Below are 22104 nucleotides of genomic sequence, written 5' to 3' on the forward strand. Positions count from 1 at the left end.
GCCCCTGCAGGCAGCTCACCTGCACTCACTGCAGAGTCCCTCCCGCTGCTGTCCAGCCTCTGACCACTGCTGCCACAGGAGTGAGCAAGGATGGAGTGACTCCCAGCAGCCATCAAAACCAACCCTTTGATTCAATATAGCTCAGACAGTCTAGTTTTTCTACAAATATTGTCACAGAAAAGACGGCGGCTTGTCCTGCCTGCATTTGCTTGTAAAATATCATGTGCATCTTTGCCATGTAAAGTCCTGGTTCCTACTATCACAGGCTGCAAAGGGCTGCCACGGCTGTTTTCCTCTCCACTACTTCTCACCATAACTTTCTCTTAAGTTACAAGAACGAAGCGATGCCACGAGCGAGTGCTCAGTGCCCTAACTTCAGCTGACAAACACTTCAAACCCTTCCCTTCAGCGTGCCTTCTCTGCTAAAAACCTGTGTGTATGAGCAACAGGAAGAGGAGGAAAAGACAGAGAGAGACCCTGTAAGTGAATGGGTGAGGAATGTGCATGGAACTGTGCATAGATGTCTGATGTCTCAACTATTTGTTAAAAGGCAAAAGCAATACTTCCGACAGACGGCCCTCCCCTCGCCTGCAATAGGCTCCCCAGAATAGCAACAGCCCGTGTCACTGCAAAGGGCAAAGCCTTCTGAAATAGCAACAAAGTTGTTCACAAACCACTTTGAGGTTTACAGTTGGTTTCGGGCAGCTTCACAACTCGTGGCCATGAGGAAAACAAGCTGCCCGTGTGTGTCCGGCCGGGGGAGGAGCGCGGCCGCGTGAAGGTGCGAAGGGGCAGCGATGGTGGCTGGGCAGAGCGCGGAGGAGCTGGGCCAGCAGAGCCCGCCGATGGCAGCGGGCGAGCGTGAGGAACGCGGCCGCTGCCGGCTCCCGGCTGCACCAGGTAAGGAGCAGGGGCTGGGGCCAGCTCTGCCCAGCACTGCCAGCCTGCTAGTGCTCGGGGCTGGGGGACAGCCCCACAAAGCCGAGGGACTCCCGGGACGTGCCTTCTGCAAGTGCCCTAGGGGAACATGCGGGACTGCCAGCCTGAATTAGGGATGAGGGTTTGTGTGATACTTTCCCTAAAAGGCCTCGGTCACACTGCTCGTGTAGGTGCTGTCTGTGGTGTAAATCCTTCTCCTATATGAAGATCAGCCATCTGACAGATAGGAGAACCTGCTGCCCTCTGACAACAGCTCCTTGCACACTCTCAGCCCTTTTCTCCGGAGTAAGTGGAGGGAGTCAGGCAAGCACTGCACCTGCCCATGCAGGGGAACAGTACAGGGTCTCCCTTCTCTTTTTATTTCCCTAGCATTTCAGGAAGAAACAGGGTTTCCCTGCTGACACCCTCAAAAGCCAGCTGTAACACTGATTCTGCAAAAAGTTTTTGAGTGCAGAAATGGAATTTCATAGCTCTTCATCTTTGCTGTCCTACCCAGCCAGTTTTTCTCAGTTTGCAGCGTGGTTTTGTTTTCAAACTCTTCCCCACGTGATAAAAGGGGATATTGCCCCACAATCATGATATTTCTCAGCTGTACCCAAACAGGACAGCATAGCCATAAGCCAGAAATGACAACGTCCCAAGCAGATTTTGTTCACTTGGTGCTGAATGAACTGATTAACACAGGAACATTTAGAAACCACAGGCACAAATGCTTTGTTGGAGTGTAGAAGTGATCTGTCTCCTGATACTGGAATCAGAGGTTAGCCAAGAACAGAAAGTCGGTAGATGTGCACACACATTTAACATTGCCTTAGGGACTGAGGAGAGCAGTGCAGATGGTTATGGGATAGCAATAAACAGATAGCAAAGTTTCTGCAGCACATGTTAGGGTTAGAAGAGTATGTGCAAATTACACATCCGTCCTTATCCAAAAATTAAAGCAGTAACCTGGAAGGAATAGATAGTTACATAGTTAGAAACTTTAAAAACTTGTTGATTCTTACTAGAAATGAACAAAACAAAACCCAAATGCCATTTCATGTAATGAGGGGATAGTCTGCCTGTTGACATAATGAAATTACATATCAGAGCAGTAAGGGAGAATATGACCAGGGTGGGTCTGTCCAGGATCTTCATTCCCTGTCTTTCCATCATTGTCAGGGGGTTTTGTTTATGAAATTTGAATATTGTTTGCAAAGTACATTAATTCGGCTTGTGCTATACCAAGTATTCAGTGCTTCCCTCCACTGTAAGGTGGAGGAGTTTAGATAAGTGTTACATTACTGTCCTTCCACCTTCTCTTTTTATTCAATATACAAAGTATTTGGTTTGGGTTTGCCTTTCACACCTTGGGTGGGAAGAGTCCCATTTGTCAAATGATTGTGATCCCACATGGCCCTGACATTATTTCCGGTTAAGCTAGTATTTTCTGAGATTTTCCTGCTCTGTTTGCAATATAGCTTCGTCCCAAAGCTGCCATTTGTTTCATCCTGTAGGATCTTGTTGGGTAACTGGTTTAGATCCCATGCCAGACTCCTAGAGAAACAGGTAGATCCGATGTATCCTAGCTAATAGAAGAAATCCACCTACTGAGCAGCTACTGCATCTAAAGAAACCTTAGGTGTTGGAATAGAGCAACAGAGTAACATATATCTCTTTATACCAGACAACTGGATGTGATAGAGAAAGTGACTGTGACAGCACAGCAAAGATCATGATAACATGAAAATGGGAGAATTACCTTTTATGAGAAGATAAAACCATTATTTAATTATGTAGCAATTCCGAATACATTCCATCAAACATTTATCCTAAAAAAAAAAAAAGATCTTCGTACTATACACTTCAGCAAAATCATTCTTTAATGACAATTTGGGAAATGTATATACCATATCCCCTGAAAGACACACTTTTTGTATGTCAAACAGCACTTGGAGAAGAAATATGTTATTAGAGATAGCTTAGAATATTCAAATACAGATGCTGTAGTTTTAAAATTTATTTTAGATAAAAGTAGATGTCTTATTCTATTGAAAAGAAAGATATTCCATTCTGGATTTATATCTAGGCAATGCATTCAACTCATTAGGGTTTCCTAACCTATCCTTGTTAACCAGTGGTTGACAGAACTTGAATTCACTTTTCAAATGTCTAAATAGATCAAAGAAATTACAAGGATTTAAAGAACTTTCATGACAGGAAAATACCTTCCTTTCCTTCCAATCTGAGACATTTCTCAGCTCAAATTAAATCAAAATAAACAGAAGGAAGTACCATGGTGGAAGACATTGCCGAATCTCCTCATATCAAAATAGATATATTTGCACATGTTACATAAATTAATCTCCCTCCTCCTCTCCCAGTAGTTTTCTATATGCACACTGAATGATCTCTTGGGAGAAAGCAAAATAAAACGACATCACAGAAATCTCAGTGTCTGGGCCAGCGTGGAGCGTGGTGCTGCCAGACTGAGCTGGAAAGGGCTCCTTTCCCTTATCTCTCCCACCCATTAGGGGGTGAAAAGTGGTGTTTCCCAGATCAGCCTGCTTGCAGATCTTCCCTGGCACTGATCATTTATCCATAACACCCATAAAATAAATGCACAGACCAAATTCTGTGCCTTTGGAAGGACTGTGTTTTCCCAAATATACATGCTTGAAAATAAGTAAAGGGGCACACCCTTAGTACTTGGCCCCGTCCAGCCTCATCCTCAGTACACTGTGCTGCTGTACTACAGCTGCAGTTGGTCTCCTTTTCAGGAACCAAGCATAAACACTTCCAACGAATGGTCTTAAAGACAGGTTTGTTTGCCAAGCAGGGCTGCTTTTGACTTGAACAACAGTTGTGAGAAACCACTTTGTTTACATGGGAAACCAGAGAATAGACTTTCCAATCACTTGTCACATACCAGCCGCACACTCATTAGCCATGGTGTTAGTGGCAGACAGAAGGAGAGAATTCTCTGGAAGCTATCATTAAAATATTTTATTCCCCTTGGCTGTACACTGCCATATGTTTTGCTGGCATCTCATAAAAATAAGACAAATATATAGATGTATATATAAAGAAGCTTTTTGTAGAAAAAAAAGGAATGCCTAAGAACTGCCAGCAGCATCATTAAAAGTGACACTTAAAAGGATTCTGAATACAACTACTGCAACATTCTTTATCTGGAAATGTTAAAGCGAAACATATGCTGAAATCAGAGGGAATTTTGCCTAGAGGAAGGCCATGAAGGGAAGCTGAGCAGAGATTTCAAGGTTTAACTCAGCAGGCAGTTGTGAGCAGGCAAGTTTCGGGTACATCAGTTAAAACAAAACCTCATGGTGATACAATGATAACAATGTTTTTCAGTGGAATAATGCCTGTGAGGGACAAGAGACACCAAGTTAATTTCTGACTTTGCTGCTGCTAGTGCATAAGGACAGTGTGTCTCCCTCTGCATCACATCAGTATCTGCTTTTCATTTGGGGGTGCTCTAGTTACAACCCTCCACTATTTCTGTACATCTGTGGGTTTACGTCACTGGACACATGAACAAGGATACCAGCTGACCCAGTAAAAACAAACAAAATATGCATGAAGACATTGATCAAGTTGCTCTACTTAGACAAGCAAGAAATATATGTGCTTGAATGCTCCCTTATCAATTCCTAGATGTCCAAGCTCTACATCCAGCTTGTACAGACTCTCAGGCTAAAAGCAAATAACCATCTCAGTTTCTCTGAGCTAAGGACACAGGCTGATGTGAGCACAGTCTGGATTGTAAAGAACAGTGCTGGTGGTGGACTCTATCAAGATATTTGACTTGGCACTCTCATTCAGAAACTAAAGCCATCCAAAAATGACACTCCAGCATTTTAAGAATTAAGAACTGTGCAGGACACAGACTTCAAAGTATCACTAGGGTACATTGTCCATGCTGCTGTGTTTCTGCTGAAGAGCCTTAAACTCATTTTTTGCCCCTCTGTCACTTAACATTTTTTCTTGGTTTCTTGGAAGACAATAAGAACAGATTATTTAACAGGGTGGTAAAGGTGATAGGTGATCAATAAATGGGGTATGTCACTGGCTTAACACAATTTGGATGCCTTGGCCTGCTGACTGCAAGTGAATGTGCTGTCTGAGGTTCCTCTCTGCTAACTTTAGACATCTGCATCTGAGCAAACCACACAGTTTCCTTTTATAGGCAATGGAGGGAAATAGGCATCCAACCTGATTCAGATGTCTAGAAGTGTCTATTTCTCTCAAGTGGTTACAAGAGCGATCTAAGTCAGTTGAACCCATCCTATGTATTTTAATACAGACAAATGTAAAGTGATTTGCATTCCTCAGTAGGATGCAACGAGGCAGGCCATATTTAAAGGCAAGTCAGTGCCTTGGAAAGAATTCAGTCAGAAAAAAAGTAGATTTCTCCTGAAGGATAACCAGAAGATAAGCTTCTTATGTGTCTGTGAGAATCCTTGGACAAGTAGAGAGGGAAATGTCCACCAGGACTGGAAAAATTGAGTCTAGTTTCTGTTGGCACTATGTCATCATTGCAGGAGCACTGGGTCCAGATCACAATTTACTGGAGAGGTTGATGGTCTGGAAAAAGTTCTAAGAACAGAGGTTTGAATACTTAATGGATTGGTAAACTTGTAAAGCCTCATAGGGTAAGTAGCTGAAAAGGAGATGTCTGTGAAATGACTCAATGACAGGCTGTAAGTTTGTACTTAGTGAGCACAGTTAAGTGTGGAGAAATGGAGAATGGGATCTGATGGCCGGAAGTTGAAGTTGCAGAAATTAAGTTTAGAAATAATTTACAGATAACTTAGAGTGAAAGCAATTAACCACTGGGATGAGTTATGACTTAAGTCATTAGTTTTCAATCACTAGTAATTTTTAAATCAAAACTGAATGTTTTAAATTGCCCAGTTCTGATGAAATGTAATTGCAGTGTGTCTGAAGGATTATGTTGTGCTCTTTGTGAGTATCAGACTGGATGAACACAATACTCTCTACTCCATAATATATAAATTGAGGTAAAATCCTATGTTAAGTACTTGTGGCTTAATGATATAAAATACAGAGATATTCAAGAAAGCACAAACATCAACACTGAACAGTAGTTTGGGTGAAGCAGTGAAATCAAACTAGTAGTTTCATTTCTGATATGCTCACTCCTTCAGCACAACACTGTGTTGTTATCAGCCCAGATTTCCAGCCAGGATTCATTGGAAGGGTATATTCTCTGGATATAATATACATCAAGCAGGCAACCCAAAAGTATAACTGGGAAGGAGAAATTATGTTTTGAAAACAAATATTACACGTGTGCATTGCAGAATGCAGCACTAAGCAGCTTAACCGTAGGCAACAGTACTTTTGCTGAAGTACTGTTCAATGGGTGAAGGAAGTACAGCAGGACCTAACCCATGCTTCTATTTAAAATAAGTGAAATGGTCTCAGATACTGCACATACAAAGGAAGAAAAAGCTTTAGGAATATTAACAGATATGGGCAGCAGCAATATAAAAAAAGAGTGTTCCATCACTGGAGCATTTTGCAAATTTGTTTCTGATATTTTCTTCAAGATGTCCCATCTCCATCCCAGTGGATCTTCCACCTGCCCCCACCTTCTGAAAGAATTTTCACAATATTCCCATTCCCCCTGTGGCCATAAGGACACATCATGGCCCATCAAGACAAAACCATGTGCTTCTTCCCTATCTCTTCTCTATCTCTGGTTTGTTAGCCACACCAGCTCAGTGGCTGAATGAGTTGAGATGCATTTGGTGCACTCAGTATCTCAGGGCTGATACTGTTTGGCTTCTGTTTGGCTCAAAGTTAGGACAGCTAATAGGTGATGCTGCTCTTAACAGTCTTAATGAGGTTACACATCTCCCCTGACCCCCGAGGCATTGCTTATGTTCACAGTTACACTGTGCTACCCTCCAAAATGACCCATCTGCCTGTGGAGTGGCTGCAGGCTGAGATGGTGCAATCGTTTGCTTCTGGAAGTTGTTAGGAGAATACAAGGTGGCTTGGGGCACAAATGTGCCAGGGATCCTGCCAGCAATTTAGTAGGGTATGTGGCCACATGCCAGGGTCTGGGCCTGGGCTCTGCACTGTTTACTTTAGCAGTGCAGACGTACTGCTAGGGCTGCTCTCCTTCTCTCTGTTCAAGAATTGCTTTTGAAATGTAATATCCTCTGTCAAATGGGACTGATCCTCACCAATGTGCTCAAAATTATTGGCAAGGAACTCTGAGCAACCAGTGTGATCAAAGAGCCTTAATGCCTTAGAAAAATGAGCTAAAAATAAACAAACTCTGTGTATCATTTCCAATTAGACCATATACCATTCATTCCAGAAGAATTAGCTAAATTCAGAGTCTGTCATGCTGCAAAAGCCACCTCTCCTCTGACATGTCCCATCTCTAACTAATTGCAAAATCAGAAGTTGATTTACTCTTTTCTAGTTGTGTGGCAGCCAACATCATGACGTGAGGAAAATCATGCTGGGAGAAAGAATGAGACCAACAATAACAAACTGATATATTCCTCAAAGTTTAGGGTGCAAAAGGCTTCACAGTTAGTGGAATATGATCAGTCAAATCTATCTTGTAACAATAAACAATGAATCACAACTGTATAAAATGAGTTTATTTTAAAGTGGACATTCAAAGGCATATAATCTGCATTATTTTCATCATCTGTTTCTTATTGCTGACATTTTGACTGTCAAAAGTGATCCAAAATATTTGATCAAGATATTCCAAAGAATCTGAGTTTAGACATGAGCAAAGCCTAGAAAGTTCATGAGTTTGCCTCAAAGATCAGTTTCCCTAGAATATCCCAGATATCTGCATCAGCCAGGTGCTCACTGAATAAGTCTCCAGCTTGGCAAAATAAAAACAATGGTACCAGCAGCCTTCATGTCATCCTCAGGCAAAACAAAGGAAATAATAAGTGGTGAGGGAAAACTTCTTACTTATTTGAGTCAAGATTGAAGCATTTTGTCTAAGAAATTTATACTTTCCTTGTTCATGGTACTTTAGTCGGGTGGATGAGACTTCCTCAGTTTAAGAAAAACACTGAAAAATCTCAAGGCAAAAATTGCTTTCTCACAATTTCTTATGGCAATAATATTCTGAAGCAGAAGGTTTAATTATTTAGGACCTGATCAAAACTTTATTGACTTCTGATCAGGGAGATAAGGGACACAAAAGCATAAAAACTAAAGATTTTATATTCATTATTCCCCCCACCCCGCTCCCTGCAGAAATAGCTTTTTATGTAAATAGCTTTTCTGTCACCACTGCTGCTGGATGTGTATTGTACCTAGCTGTTTTGCCTAAAAGTTACAGAGACATTTTTTTAAACTGGTATATCAAATGAAGTTGTTATTAATTGTCAGAATATTGCAGAAGTCACTCTTTCAAGTTGGTTTTTTTTTTTTTTTTTTTTTAATCCTCTTATTTCAGGTTGTGGAACATTCACCTTTCTATCTTCTGCCATTGCTGCTGTAAGTGGACTTCTGATGGGCTATGAGTTGGGCCTTATCTCTGGAGCACTTCTTCAGATGAGCAGCATTTTAACACTCTCCTGCAAAGAGCAGGAAGTGGTTGTAAGTTCCCTGCTCTTTGGGGCCTTATTTGCATCCCTTACGGGTGGATTTCTTATAGACAGATTTGGAAGGAGACTTGCTATTATTATTGCATCTTTTTTACTTGTGGTGGGGAGTCTGATTTTGCTGCCCTATGAATCATACGAGATACTCATTGTGGGCCGGATTGCCATAGGTATTTCCATATCATTGTCATCAATTGCAACCTGTGTGTATATTGCTGAGATCGCCCCGCAGCACAGAAGAGGCCTCCTCGTGTCATTGAATGAACTCATGATTGTGATAGGCATTCTCTTTGCCTATATTTCAAATTATGCATTTGCCAGCATATCTCGTGGCTGGAAGTACATGTTTGGCCTCGTGATTCCATTAGGTGCTTTGCAAGCTGTTGCCATGTATTTCCTGCCACCAAGCCCTCGGTTTCTTGTGATGAAAAATAACGATGAAGCGGCGAGAAAAGTGCTGGAGAGGCTACGGGAAACATCAGATGCTACTAAAGAGCTTACTGTGATTAAGTCTTCTCTGAAAGATGAACATCAGTATAGTTTCTTGGACCTGTTTCGTTCAAAAAACAACATGAGGGCCCGAATGCTGGTAGGACTTACTCTAGTGTTTTTTGTGCAAACTACTGGGCAACCCAACATTTTATTTTATGCATCGACTGTTTTGAAGTCAGTTGGGTTCCAGAGCAATGAAGCTGCCAGCTTGGCTTCTACAGGAGTCGGAGTTGTTAAAGTGGTCAGCACAGTCCCAGCCACATTTTTTGTGGATCAAGTTGGAAGTAAAACTTTTCTGTGTGTTGGCTCTTCAGTTATGGCAATATCGTTGGTTACTATGGGCTTAGTGAACCATAACCTGCATGTGAATTTCACCAAGGTCTGTAGAAGCCAGTCTCCAGAGGATTTCTCTCTTCAGAGACCAGGAAACTTCACTGCCACCAATGGGAGTCTCAAGGACCTCTTTGCTATCATGGCTTCAACAGAAAGATTGTTATTTGATGTACAAAGCCCAGATGTTGCCAAGACAGGAGAACTGAACAGGACTGCCCTGGCAGGAGGCAAAAGCACAACAGGGTCTCACATGGAAAGTGGTGAGGTTCCTGTTGTCCTGAAATGGCTCTCACTGGCCAGCCTGCTTGTCTATGTTGCTGCATTTTCCATAGGTCTTGGACCAAGTAAGTGTTTAATTTTTCTGTTTGTAACTTACATTGTTAAGTGCTGGGATGACTTGCCCAGCTTGGCATTAGGCAGTTCCTAAGTTGGGCAAAGCAGAGTTGTCTTCCAGTGTGCACTGGTATTGTCACAGACCATCCTGATAGGCCTGACATGTACTTTTTAGGAAGAGGTCCTACCCCTTAAGGTCAATGATCTGATCTCCCTTCCATTCAGTGTAATTAACCGGTCCCTCTTCAGTATAAAATTGCTGTTAGCTTTGTACAGCAAAATTATGGAGCTCCTGGCTATCTTTCCTGTTTCTAGCCTATTGTGTCCTTACACTGGGAAGGTTAAGATGTAGGCATTTGCCGCTGTTAGCTCCTAAACCCAAGATAATGATAAGCCCTAGACCTCTGTATGGTACGACATCATCAAATCCACAAAATACCAACCTGTCTGAGTCCTGTGAGAATCTGTCCCTCTGACTATGTAGTAGACTTCAGATACAGAAAACAGATTCAAGGGACCATAGTTCATGAACAATATCATTGCCATTGCTCGGCCAGAACAACACAAGTGGGAGGACACAAAGGTGTGTCACTGGACAGCTGACACTGCGCTGCTGCATCTGCCATCACACTCACATGGGTCCCACTCTCTCCTGAGGAGACCATGTCTGTCATTCCAAGGGACTAGAAATTAAGTCTCTCAATTATTTTGTTTTGCTTCAATAGCACTTTCATAATGTTGTACTCTGAAGGGGTTGACTTTTTAAGTCACTCTGCAAAACCCACATGCCCAGTCCATTATTTATTAACAGACTTTATGTGCTCTGGTTCTTGCAAACAAACTGTACTCTCCTGTAGTATTATGATAAAAAGCTTGCCACAAGGATACAACCCAACAATTGCACTAACAACTCCCCTGCAGTATTTATTTATTTTAAACGTTACTCACCGGGAGAGCAGTGTGAGATAAGCATTCATTGCCAGGACTGCAAGCTTGACTGTGTTATTACAACATTATTCCTTCCCTTGAAGATTGTCCTGGGGTTGGATTCTGCTTTCTATGACATAGGTTCAAAACCAGGGATGAAACCCTGAGAAGAAAATGTTTCAAAACTTTTATTTGGCTGTTTCAAATATATATTTAATGACCCTTAGGGTGGGGTCACATACTCAGTCTTGGCTTCCTGCTGAAATCTGCTTTCCTGGTGACCTGGCTGTAAATGGGTCCTTAGTCATTTGAGTTGGCCCATTATGTAGTTAATGAGAACAGTGTCTATTTTCTTGAGGGCTACAAAAACTGACATCTTTTCCAGGCTGATCTGAGAAGTCTCTGAGACCAGTGCTTGTTTTTTTACTTCTTTCCTGACTTGAGAGCTCAAATGCTTTCAAACAGAAAATGGGAAAGAGCAGGCACCCTCTCAGCTCCAGCATGGAGAAATCATGTATAAAGCCACTGTGGGGTGATTTATACTGACAGATGCATTTGCCTAGCAAGTGAAGGCCAGGTCTAGCAGAGATACAGGTATCTCAAATTGCAGCTAAGTCCTTTCAAGGCATTTTCTTGCCTTTAAAAGTACACTGTTCAGTTAAAATTTACTGTGTATAGAAAACACAAAGGTTGGAGAACCAAAAGATTGTTGGAATCTGCAAAGGATCTATCATGCTTAAATAGTCTGGATTGGAATGCAAGGTTATAATTTGTGTGTCATATACAGCCTACAACATCTCCTGTTTGGAGCCCTAATGCCTGAATGTATTCTCAAAGCCTAGCTTTCTTACCCTCAGTGCACCCTTCTTAATGTAAAGAAAAAGAATGAGCCCTCTGCTTATGTGAAGTAAATAGTTTAAACATTTATTTATGTTATTCATCTTAAATCTGGTCTGTGATCTGGACCAGACAGTTCTCCATTGCTCATCACTGGAAAGGAGGCATGGAGGCTGCACTTGCTGGCTGCCGTGCCCAGACAATGCCTGGGGCACCTGGGGACAAAAGCACTGTAACTCCTGCACTACTGGATTTTCAGTGGGAAACTCTCGTGCTCCATGCAATGCCTCCCTCCATGCAATGGCTGGCTAAGATGAAGGTAGTGTTGGGGATGTCTCTCTTTGTGGATCAAATCGACATCTTTTGGACAAAGAGCAGAGAAGATCTTGCTCTTTTTCTCCGCCATAAGGCCATTGCTGGAATAAATGCACCCACTTTATTTGAGTCCATGCTGCATTATGTTCTGTGAGGATAAAAGAGACTTTATACAGGACCAGATGACACACTCTTCACAGGACAGATCACACAATCTCAGCTCTATCATCTTCTTTGTAACTACTTTGTACTTTTTTTTACCTTTTCTTTTTTATTGTGGTCAAAGAGCTACAATCCAGATTAGTGTAGAAGATATTTATGAATGTATTTTTCCATTATTTATCTTTTGTTGCCAAATTACATAAACTAGATTTTTTTTTTAATTAACTAAGCATATTCTATATTTATTGCCTTTTATCAAAGCACCCAGGCAGCACAGTGATGAGCATTCAAAAATAGACAGTGAGAGATAAAAGTCAATTTTGCATTACAAAAGATTTCACAGACTAGCAAGCATCTGCTTAGTAAATTTTTTGATTCTGGGGTGCTCTGTATTTATATCATGATCAACCCTTACACAAGATAAAAGGGGTATTTCTTCTGCTGTGTTTCAGTTTAATTATGTTTGATGAACTTCAATTCAACTGCTTGTTCACACTCAATTTCACACAATTATGAGGACATTTTGTAGATGCAACAAATGAGTGTTGCATCACACCACAGAACAGCACATGCCATTTCTCTTGGGGTGTTTGCAGAGGTGTTCAGTCATTAGCTAAGGGGGCTTGCTTGACACCCGTGTTTGTCTTGGGTTACCCTTTGCCTGTGTGTCAGAAAGGACAAACAAGGATTCTCACAAGGGAATGATGCCTGAGGAGCCCTAAAGAAACCACTCCTGGCTGCCTTGTGAAGGGTGAGGAGTGCGAGAGGGGCTCTTCTTTGTTTGCAGCACATGTTTGTGAAGAGGAGCATTGGAACCTGCTGTATGTAGACTGGGGCGGGACAGGAGAAGTGCGAGTCTGGCAGAAGCACTACTAAGCCTTTCATGGAGATGAGTGAGTGCAGGCTGATGAGACGAGTGTGGTGTGCAGGTAGATCACAAATTCATCACTCAAGCTAAAATATGATCACTCAATGTGATCCTGGAAATTAATTTAACAAAAAGGATGCACAGAAATCATCTAGTCAGGGCTGTGACCATGAATGACCACTTAATAAATAACACAGAATTAACTGAAATAATTTCAGAGCATCTCATTTACCCATTGCTCTGCTCAAGCCTCTAGGGGTAAAAACTGGAGGTCCTTTCTCATGAAGAGGTGTCACTTCTTTCATTCACCACTGTATGTGATACATGTTGGGGATGCCAGAACAAGGAAAGCCATGCTCCTGGGATATCAGACTTATTTTCCAAAATAAGGCTGTAAGTATACAATTCCTATGTTTGGATGGAGCATGTTCAAGAGAGTTCTCTTGGTTAGTAAATGTAGGGCAGATGTAGTCTCTTTGAAACTAAGTGGGTGCCCACAGCTCTGCTGCTCTCCTCACAGACCTGATGAACAAAATTCAGATATCAGGTTGCACCCATTACCAAAGATCTGTTTTTCTGCCTTGACCATCTCTTTTTGCACCATTTATGATCAAGTACTAAATAGGGACAACTTGCCCCCATATTTCTTGCATATCCCCTGAATGAGATGATCTCATCAGTAAGTAGGTGGAAGAAAAATAACAGCACCATACACAGGTATGCAGGGATGCAAAATGGTCTAGAGTCAATGCTCTTTATCAAGTAGAAGTCAGAGTGGCTCCAACAAATCCTAGGCTGAGAAGCAACTAATGCAGACTGAGTCTGGTCCAAAGAGAGCATCTGTTTTCCCAGTCTGAATTTGTTCTTGCAAACTAAAGAGAAGTGAGCAAAACAGGACTTGGGCAGTACTTCTTTACACATGATGTGGGAGTGAAGTTCAAGGGAATCCATGAACATCTCAGCGGTTTTTTGGTGTGAAATGAGAAGCACCTTTAATGAGAGAGGAATGTCAAATGCGTGCATTTGGACTGCATGTATGGCATTGATGCCTTGCACAAGAGCTCTTCCTCTGCAAGTCCTTTAAACACATTTCTGTGCAACTGCAAAAGCATTTAGGCAGTTGGCCAATGAACTTTGGGACAATCTGCTGGAACAAATCACATCAGCTCTGCTGACTTCATGGCATTTCATGCTGAGCATGCAGATGAAAATCCACAAAAATACCTACAACTGGGACTGAGGGGCAAATTCATTGCATGAATCATCCTCAAAACCTCAAAACTTAGCTGTATAAAGTCCAAAGGTACTTATGTCTCTGCCAACCTGTGACAAAGATACTCACTTCTTCATGTCCTAGAGCAGCTGCCAGCTTTGTGTGACTCTTCAAAGCCAAGGGATAAACTCTAGAGCTCTTTCCTTGGAAACACACTCCTCTTTCAGGTGACACCTCAGAGCTGCAGGGATGCCCCAGACACAAGCACCTAGACCCTTCTTTACACACAATTTACTGTGGCCACAACACACCCAAGGCAAGTCAGTCTGCAGCTGGAGAAGTGTTTTCTGGGTTTCAGGGTTTGGCACAAAGAAATACCATATTTACCTATCCATGTAGATATAAACCTCAAAATATATTTTAACATATTTATGGTCAACACATTAAGTGTATAACCAGGTCTTGGAAGAGGGGTTTAGAGCTTACTGCAAACCCTGATTTTCCACGTCACTGTCCCATTGAAGCATAGCTCCACAAACGGGTCCTTGTAGGGTTGGCAGTATTTTGGATTGCTAAAAACCTGTTAAAGAGTGAAACTAAATCTCCACAGGAAGCCTTCTCAGACTGGGATATGAGGGCCTCTGTGGCCATCTGCTAGCCTCAGCCATCAGGTGAATATTTCTGATTGGAAAACTGGAAAAAATTACGTGCTCATCACTTTCTTCTTAGCTCCTGAGGTGAGCACATTACCTACAAAACAGGAGATCACCTGGCTGCTGGGAACAACACACCAGTGTCCAGGGCTGTGAGGTCCAGACCCTCAGTGGGTGCACAGCGTGTCTGCAGACCATGTACGAGGGGAGGGTGAGCACAGGACTCACAAAATGGGGACACTGCAGTTTTGGGGACAGTGCTTCTCCCCCAGGACAGCTGTCTGATGGACTCTCAGCCACTCACTCACAGCCGCCTCAGACTAAAGCTCCTCCTGCATTTGGGGATCCCTAACACCTCCCTTCTCTCCTTGTGTGGATGCAGAGGCACTTACAGCGGGCATATTCGAAGTTGCTGGAGCAGGCACAAGAGAGGATACCAGGTGAGCAAACCAGGGGCTTGTGGTCACTACAATCACTTCCTTTATCCTAATGCAGGGAAGGGTGGCAGGCCACCAAGCCTGCCTTCTGTTTTACCAGTTTCACACTGGTTAAATTCCTGCCACATGAAAGACCCAGGGTTGTAGGTTTGTGCCCCCCAGGCTGGGTTCTCCCAAGAAGGTGCAGGGACTGTGGTCTCCAGCAAGCCCTACTGTGATGCACCATCTTGATGCTATGGGAGCTCTCTGTGTGGATCATTAGCCCTGGGAGGAGCAAAACAAACCCCTGCAGAGAAATTGGTAAAGACAAGCCCCTAGTAAGGGCACACCTTAAGAGCAAATTTTTACTGATGAAAGTGTAGTTCAGGAGGATAGATAGTCCATTTCTTGTTTAAACCTAGGCAGATTTGCCTAGATTGAATATTTATCCTATATGAATCATATATTGAATATATCTGAGTTAAATTTATATCAGCTTGAATGAATATTTTAAAACTGAGATACTTTGTACCTAAAATGGAACAGATGTTTCAATGTGTTTGGGAATCCAACTGGTGCAGGAGCCTGATTCCTCAGATTATGAACAAAGGCTGATATTTTCTCCACCAACAGAGGGCTTTCAGGCCCCTGCTCTCTAAGTCAAGGCATGGTGCAAACAAAACCAAGGTTAGGGGTTCAACCCCTGTTCAATCCCTGTACAAGCCACTCCCTTATAAGTTGGACTCGATGATCCTTGTGGGTCCCTTCCAACTCAGAATATTCTGTGAAACCTATGAAATCTGTGACCTTCCCTTTGGCACAGTGCTCTCTTCCTTACTGACTGTTAAAGGAACTTTAGGATGACCGGGAAACTACATTAGACAGCATTCCACACATAGTGTGCTTTAACTTTTGATAAGCCCTAAAGTGGTCATGCAGTTGGACTAGATGATCATTGCATGTCCCTTTGTACTGAGCTATTCTATTCTATTCTATTCTATTCTATTCTATTCTATTCTATTCTATTCTATTCTATTCTATTCTATTCTATTCTATTCTATTCTATTCCCATGTAAAAACCCACTTGTTTTCTCTACATCTTGTTGTGAGCTGTTGGAGTCATTTAAATGCAGTTTTAAACTCGTGTTGGGGAAAGTGGGGAAGAAGGATTAGGCAAGAAAGATCCAGGAGATTGGAAGAAAGCTCAAGGCTTCACAAGAAAAGTGAAATCCATAGAGGTAAAGAAGGAATGAAATCCATCCTTAATCTACCACTGTCTTTCTTATACAGTCTTGTGTGGTTTGTGGTGGTCTCTCTCTATGTGTTTCATTGGATTAATCAAGGCAAGACCCAGAGCTGGAACAGTGCCCTAGAGCCCAGAAAACTATACTGGAGGCAAATTTAGTCCCTTTGACTTTGGTGCTGTGATTGTTAGATTAACTGACTACCTGAGTTAAAGCATGATTCCTTAGCACAGTTAAAGGCTGAACCTTTTATGTGTCTTTCACATCAGTCACTAAATGCTTCTCTAATAAAATCCACAACAGCTGGTTTGACGCATGACACTGTACAGCCCAGAGACTTAATCATGGAGATCATGTCTCTTGCCATCCTGACAATCCAGATTGCATAGGATACTTTTTCTTGGCCCCCTTGATGTCCTTGGGCTTGATCTTGGCCACCAAATGCTTGACCTGAAACTGGAAAATTGTGTGGGAATGAGAACCGTCACTGTGGGAATTCTGAACCTTCCATGGATTTAGTTGGCTGTTCCTGTATTTTAAAATATTGTAAGCTTAATGGTTTTGCACTGTCTTGGAAAACACTGGTAAAAAAAAATCAGATACCTAGAATTCACCTCAATATATCATACATTAGAGCAGTATTTCAGGCTTGTAAAAGCACGTGGTTGTCATATTAATTTATAGTGCTCAGGAATCTGATGTTAGCAGACATTCACACTCAACATTGCCTTGCATGACATTTGTTTACAATGTTTTATTTTTTAGTTTCTACATTTTTCATAGCCATTATGGCCTGCCCTTAGAATTCACAGAAATTAGAAGCATCAATTTTACGTTTTTTTGTGGTTTACTCTGGAAAATGGGATAGTGGCGGGGACTAAATCAAGTATTCAAAACCAATCAAGTGCTTAAATGCTATGTTGGAATTTAATCAAGATAATAAATCTTGGGAATATGCATGTTTCACTGAGAAATGGTACAGAAAGTCCTATTTCAGATAATAAAAAAATTATCTTTGATTCTTTGTTCTATGACAAGATCCCTAGCACTCTTTATTTGTACTGAATCATCTTCTAATGCATGCATCCATGTGGTTTGAGTATGACACTCCACATGCTTATCTAGTTCATCATTCCTGTGCTATTCAAATGCTGCCTCACATGACCTTTATTTCACACTGTGTCTGTACTACCAAGCTGCAGTAGAAAGACAAGGCATACCAAAATGAAAAATAAAGCAAGGGCTGCAAATTGCCCATTTCTCCCTATTTCCTTGCCCCAGATAAACTTTATCTGAAGCCTCTTGTTAACATATCAGCTATCCCAGGAATACGTTTGCCTTTTCAAAGGCTGATTGGTAGTAGTAAAGTACAAGCCAATTTAAGATATTTTTGGATAGCTGGATGTCAGTTATAGGATTTCAAATTGCAGAAGATGCTTTCTAAAATGTCAGATTAATAGATTTGTTTTCTCTCATTTGATAAAGCCTACAAATTTTGGGGGGGTTTTGTAAATGTCTGAAAGATCATAAGAAGAAAAAATTGCTTTTGTGATAATGAGACAGGGGAATGTCAGTGGGAGCTTCTTAATTGTTTCAGTATGTTATTGCATTTCAACCCCAAGACTGAATTTAAACTATATATTGAAATTGCACCTGCAATCAGAGACATGATTTTCACTGACATTTATGTTCCTGTTTGTAACTGTAATATGTTAATGAGGGAAAGTCTTGGTGAATCAGTCCAAAGGCTTTGCCTTCTGAGGGACAGAGCCCTGGCTACTGTGAAAAGAGGGAGAGACCACACCATGTCCCAGCCACTCTTCCTGTGTCTCTGCAATGGCAGTGGTTCAATATCCTGTTGAAAAGGTAGGTGACTTCCTGTGGTTTGGCATATTCCACTTAAAGAGGGATTTGAGTCAGTGTCCAGAGCTTGGTGCTCTGCATATTGTAAATATCTCTTTACTATTAATTCTGCATTAGTAATCCCATTGACACAAAGGTACTGCTTAAGAGAAATGGAGTCTGTGCTTCAAATTATGCAGAGTTTTAGAGTTTAGCTCATATTAGTTTCCTTAACCATGTCCTAGGACACATGACCATTGTGACACTGAAATCTGTGAAAAAGTTTGCAGGTCATCTGTCAAGCTTCATAATACTCAGTTTCCTTCAGGAGAGAGGGCTGGTGAAGAATATTTTAAAGGCAAGCTGATCTTGGGCCAGCTTTGTGAAGGAACTAAAACTGTCAATAGGACTTCATGTGCAAAGTCAGTATTTTATTTCACTCGTAAAGTTCGTGAACTGAAAACATGCATTATAAAGTATGAGAAAATAGTTATGCCGAAAAGGTGAAAACATGTCATCAATCACATAACTTACTGGCACTGCTGAGGAAGGTGGGACTGTCAGCCAAAGCACAGAGTGCAGTAAGTCAGTACATGAAGTCAGGAGACTGCTTCTCCCATGGCATCCAAGTTCTTCTGCCACACTGAGCTCTGGGAGGAAAGCCAGGAAGATTTTCTCAAAGGGAAAGGGCACACAGGAGGGCACCCAGCTTCTGCTGCCTTTGAAAATCAACCTTAAGTGCAAAAAACTCTTATGGAGGAAACAGAACTAAATAACACTTTGTGGTGGTTAAGCCCAGAGCCTTCACCTCTTCCTCCTCACTGCCTTCCTCCAGCAGCAACCAAAGCAAAGCATGGGCAGCAGCTTCCAGTGAGGAACTTAAAAAACCTGGATCACCACAGACCACTCACTAAATAAGTCACTGTTGTAAAATATTGTTTATCCTTTCTACTGGGAGTTTTGTGAGGCATGTGCACAAATAAATCTTTGCTCTTCAAGAACAAAGGCCTAAATTGCCCCCAGTTACTGTGTCTCAACAGGTTTTTTTCTCCTGTGCAATCCCTCAAGCACCATCAGTAGCTCTTGGGTACTGGAAAAACAGGTTCACTTATCCCACCCAACTGGGTAATTTCTCCTCTGCAGACTTTGTAGAAGCGAAATATGCAATAAGCCGAACTAATTCACATGGAACTTACTTGTGAATTAGGGCACCTGGCTTCTGCAGTCATTCCTCTGCAAATGCCTCAAAGGATTATCCTGGATTCAATATTCTGAACAAATAAACACCTGCAACCAGGAATACGTATTTCAGGTTTTAATTAAAAGGCCTTTTTGTGGATGGCAGTATGTATTATTTTATAATAAGCACATTCTCCCTTGAAAGCTTGTTTAAATTTTTCCTTTTTATTTTTTTCCCTTTCTGCTGCTCTGCACATTTTTCTGTCTTGATGGGACAATTTGAGTGTCTACATAACAAAAGATGAGAGAAACGGTGACTGTGATATCCAGTTGCAAACAGAATTGTCATCTCACACATCAGTTCAAAACAGCTTTTCTTAAGGTACCTGAAAAGAGGTACAGACTATTACATATCTGCCAACAGCAAGGCTATGATGCATTCTTCTTTTTTAACTCCATCTGGCAACCAAGTACCTCACAGCAGCTTGCTGACTCTTTCCTCTGCCCCTTGCCCACTAGGGAGGAGAATTAGAAAAAGAAAGTTCACATGGGTTGAGATAAGAGCAGTGTAATAATTGAAATAAACAAACAAAAATAATAATTCTGATTATAAAAATGATTATAACAAGAATAACAATAACTGTGATTGAAAGGGAAGAGGCAGAGAGAGAGAGAGGAATAAAAACCAAGAGAAACAAGTGATGCACAACACAGTTGCTTGCATCTCACTGACTGATGGCCAGACTTTTCCTGAGCAGTGATCAGTGGTTCCTGGCCAACACTTCCCAGTTTATAATCTGGGCATGATGCCCTATTGTATAGAATATCCCTTTGGCCAGTTCCTTTCAACTGTCCTGGCCATGCTCACTCCCACTTTCTTGTGCACCTGCTCACTGGGTATGGAAAACTGGGCATGGGAAACTGAAAAGTCTTTGATTAAGGGTAAGCACTAGTTAGCAGCAGCTAAAACATTAGTGTGTTATCAACATTGTTCTCATACTAAATCCAAAGCACAACACTTCTACTCAGAAGAAAATTGACTCTCGCAGCTGAAACAGGACAATTCTACTGATAGATTTTTTGCTGAGCACTTTTATTGGGCAAGGTAGTCTAGAAATCATATTAACTAAGAGAATTCTACCATTTCTAGATCCTTATGTATCTATCACTACTTACCCAGAAATCTTTCAGATGAGAATCACCTCCTCTAAGCTCATTTGTGCATTCTTGACTATTCTTTCCAGATGAAAATGGACAGTAATTGAGGACCACTGAAAAGAAATTAAGAATATATTGAACACCTTGCATTTAAAAGGAAAGCACATATGAGCCATAGCATTTCTTTTGAGTTCATGGAGATGAAAATTTGAATAGAAAAAAAAAAATGCAGGCCTAGAGTGATGAGAAGGTAAAGGGAAGAAGGAGCACTAGGAAAATCAGATGTGAATTGCATCTCACTACCTTCCTCTTCAAGTGGCCCAGAGCACAGATGGTGGAGGCAATGCTTTGGAATCAGTATCTTCCCACAAACCCCTCCTGCTGCTCTATCATAGACTGGAGGAGGCATGAGTGATTTCAGTGGCCCTGTGCAAGGTTCCTTAAAAAAACCACATGGGAGTGCTTGTCCTGTCTATTAGATAATGATGCAAACAGTGAGCAACAATTTTTATGTACTCTGATACAGCTTCAGAGAAAAGAGGATTAAATCCCATTTGCCCTAATAATGTTACTGCAAGGAGTCAGCCTAAAGGGTTAACCATTAGAAACAGAATTGTGGTGTACCAGAAGAAAAGAAAAAGAATTTAGATTTGCCACATCATGTCAGCTGCTTCTGGATCATCAATGGCATCAGGCATCTTGCACCCAGTAGCCTGCTGCTTGGAAAGAAGCACTTGGAAGCCATAGAATTGAAGTACATGTTTATTGCCTTCAACTGCAGAGATCAGAATGCAGCCAGAGGCATGATATTAGCTGAGGCTTCTCCTGACTCCCCCATCTCTCAGCAATACAGCAATTCCACACCTTTTAATGTGCACACACAGAGTAGGACTTGACCCTGTCAGGCTGGCTCTCCAAAGCAATACAGCTGCTCATTTGCTCTATATTTACCAGCTATTAATTTTGAGCAGCCACTTCAGTTTCTTATTATGGGGCAGAGACAGAGAGAAAGATGTCTCTTGTTAAGCAAAGTCATAGGTTTTTAACACTAGTCACAATCATCTACTTTGTTCTCTTGCACAAAACTGTGGGCAGAGTTTAAGTCCACTTTTTGTGTGTCATATCTCCTTTATCTGCTTTGGAAAGACCAACTCCCTCCCACCCTCTCCTTTTTCCAGCTTAAGCATCCCTCACTTTTTCCAGCCCCCCAGATGACTTTCACTGGATCTGCCATGAAAGCCTTTGCCAGAGCTGCATTATGTGGGTGCAGGGACAGTGCTGGGACAGTGCTGGTGTGTGACAGCAGCACATATCCCCCAAGCCCAGCTCTCTCCCAGTTCTGCGTGTCCTCACAGGCACACACCTCACCACCATGCACACTCTGAAGGCTTGTGCCATCCCCTTCGATTGCACAACGTGCCCTTTGAGATCAACACCAGCTGCTCCTGAACCTGGCCTTTTAGTGGGAAGTGTTGGCCACCTGGCTATTTCTGGTAATAGCCAGCAAAGCAAGAAGCCAGGGAAATGAAAAACCTGTTGGGTTTCATAAACCTGGAATAAAAATCTGGTCTTGGCAA

General features: G+C 41.8%; 1 protein-coding gene across 1 annotated transcript in view; it reads left to right on the forward strand.

Moving 5' to 3' along the window:
- The first annotated feature begins 616 nt into the window (after positions 1-616).
- The window catches only part of SLC2A12 (solute carrier family 2 member 12), a 30516-nt gene continuing 9028 nt past the window's right edge, over positions 617-22104 (forward strand). Inside the window, exons 1-2 of the mRNA XM_033056727.1 lie at positions 617-900; positions 8408-9724. Coding sequence (XP_032912618.1) covers positions 798-900; positions 8408-9724 — 1420 coding nt within the window. The 5' untranslated portion in view covers positions 617-797. The remainder of the gene's footprint in view (positions 901-8407; positions 9725-22104) is intronic.

Source organism: Catharus ustulatus, chromosome 3 (assembly GCF_009819885.2).
Source record: "Catharus ustulatus isolate bCatUst1 chromosome 3, bCatUst1.pri.v2, whole genome shotgun sequence".
NCBI lineage: Eukaryota > Metazoa > Chordata > Aves > Passeriformes > Turdidae > Catharus > Catharus ustulatus.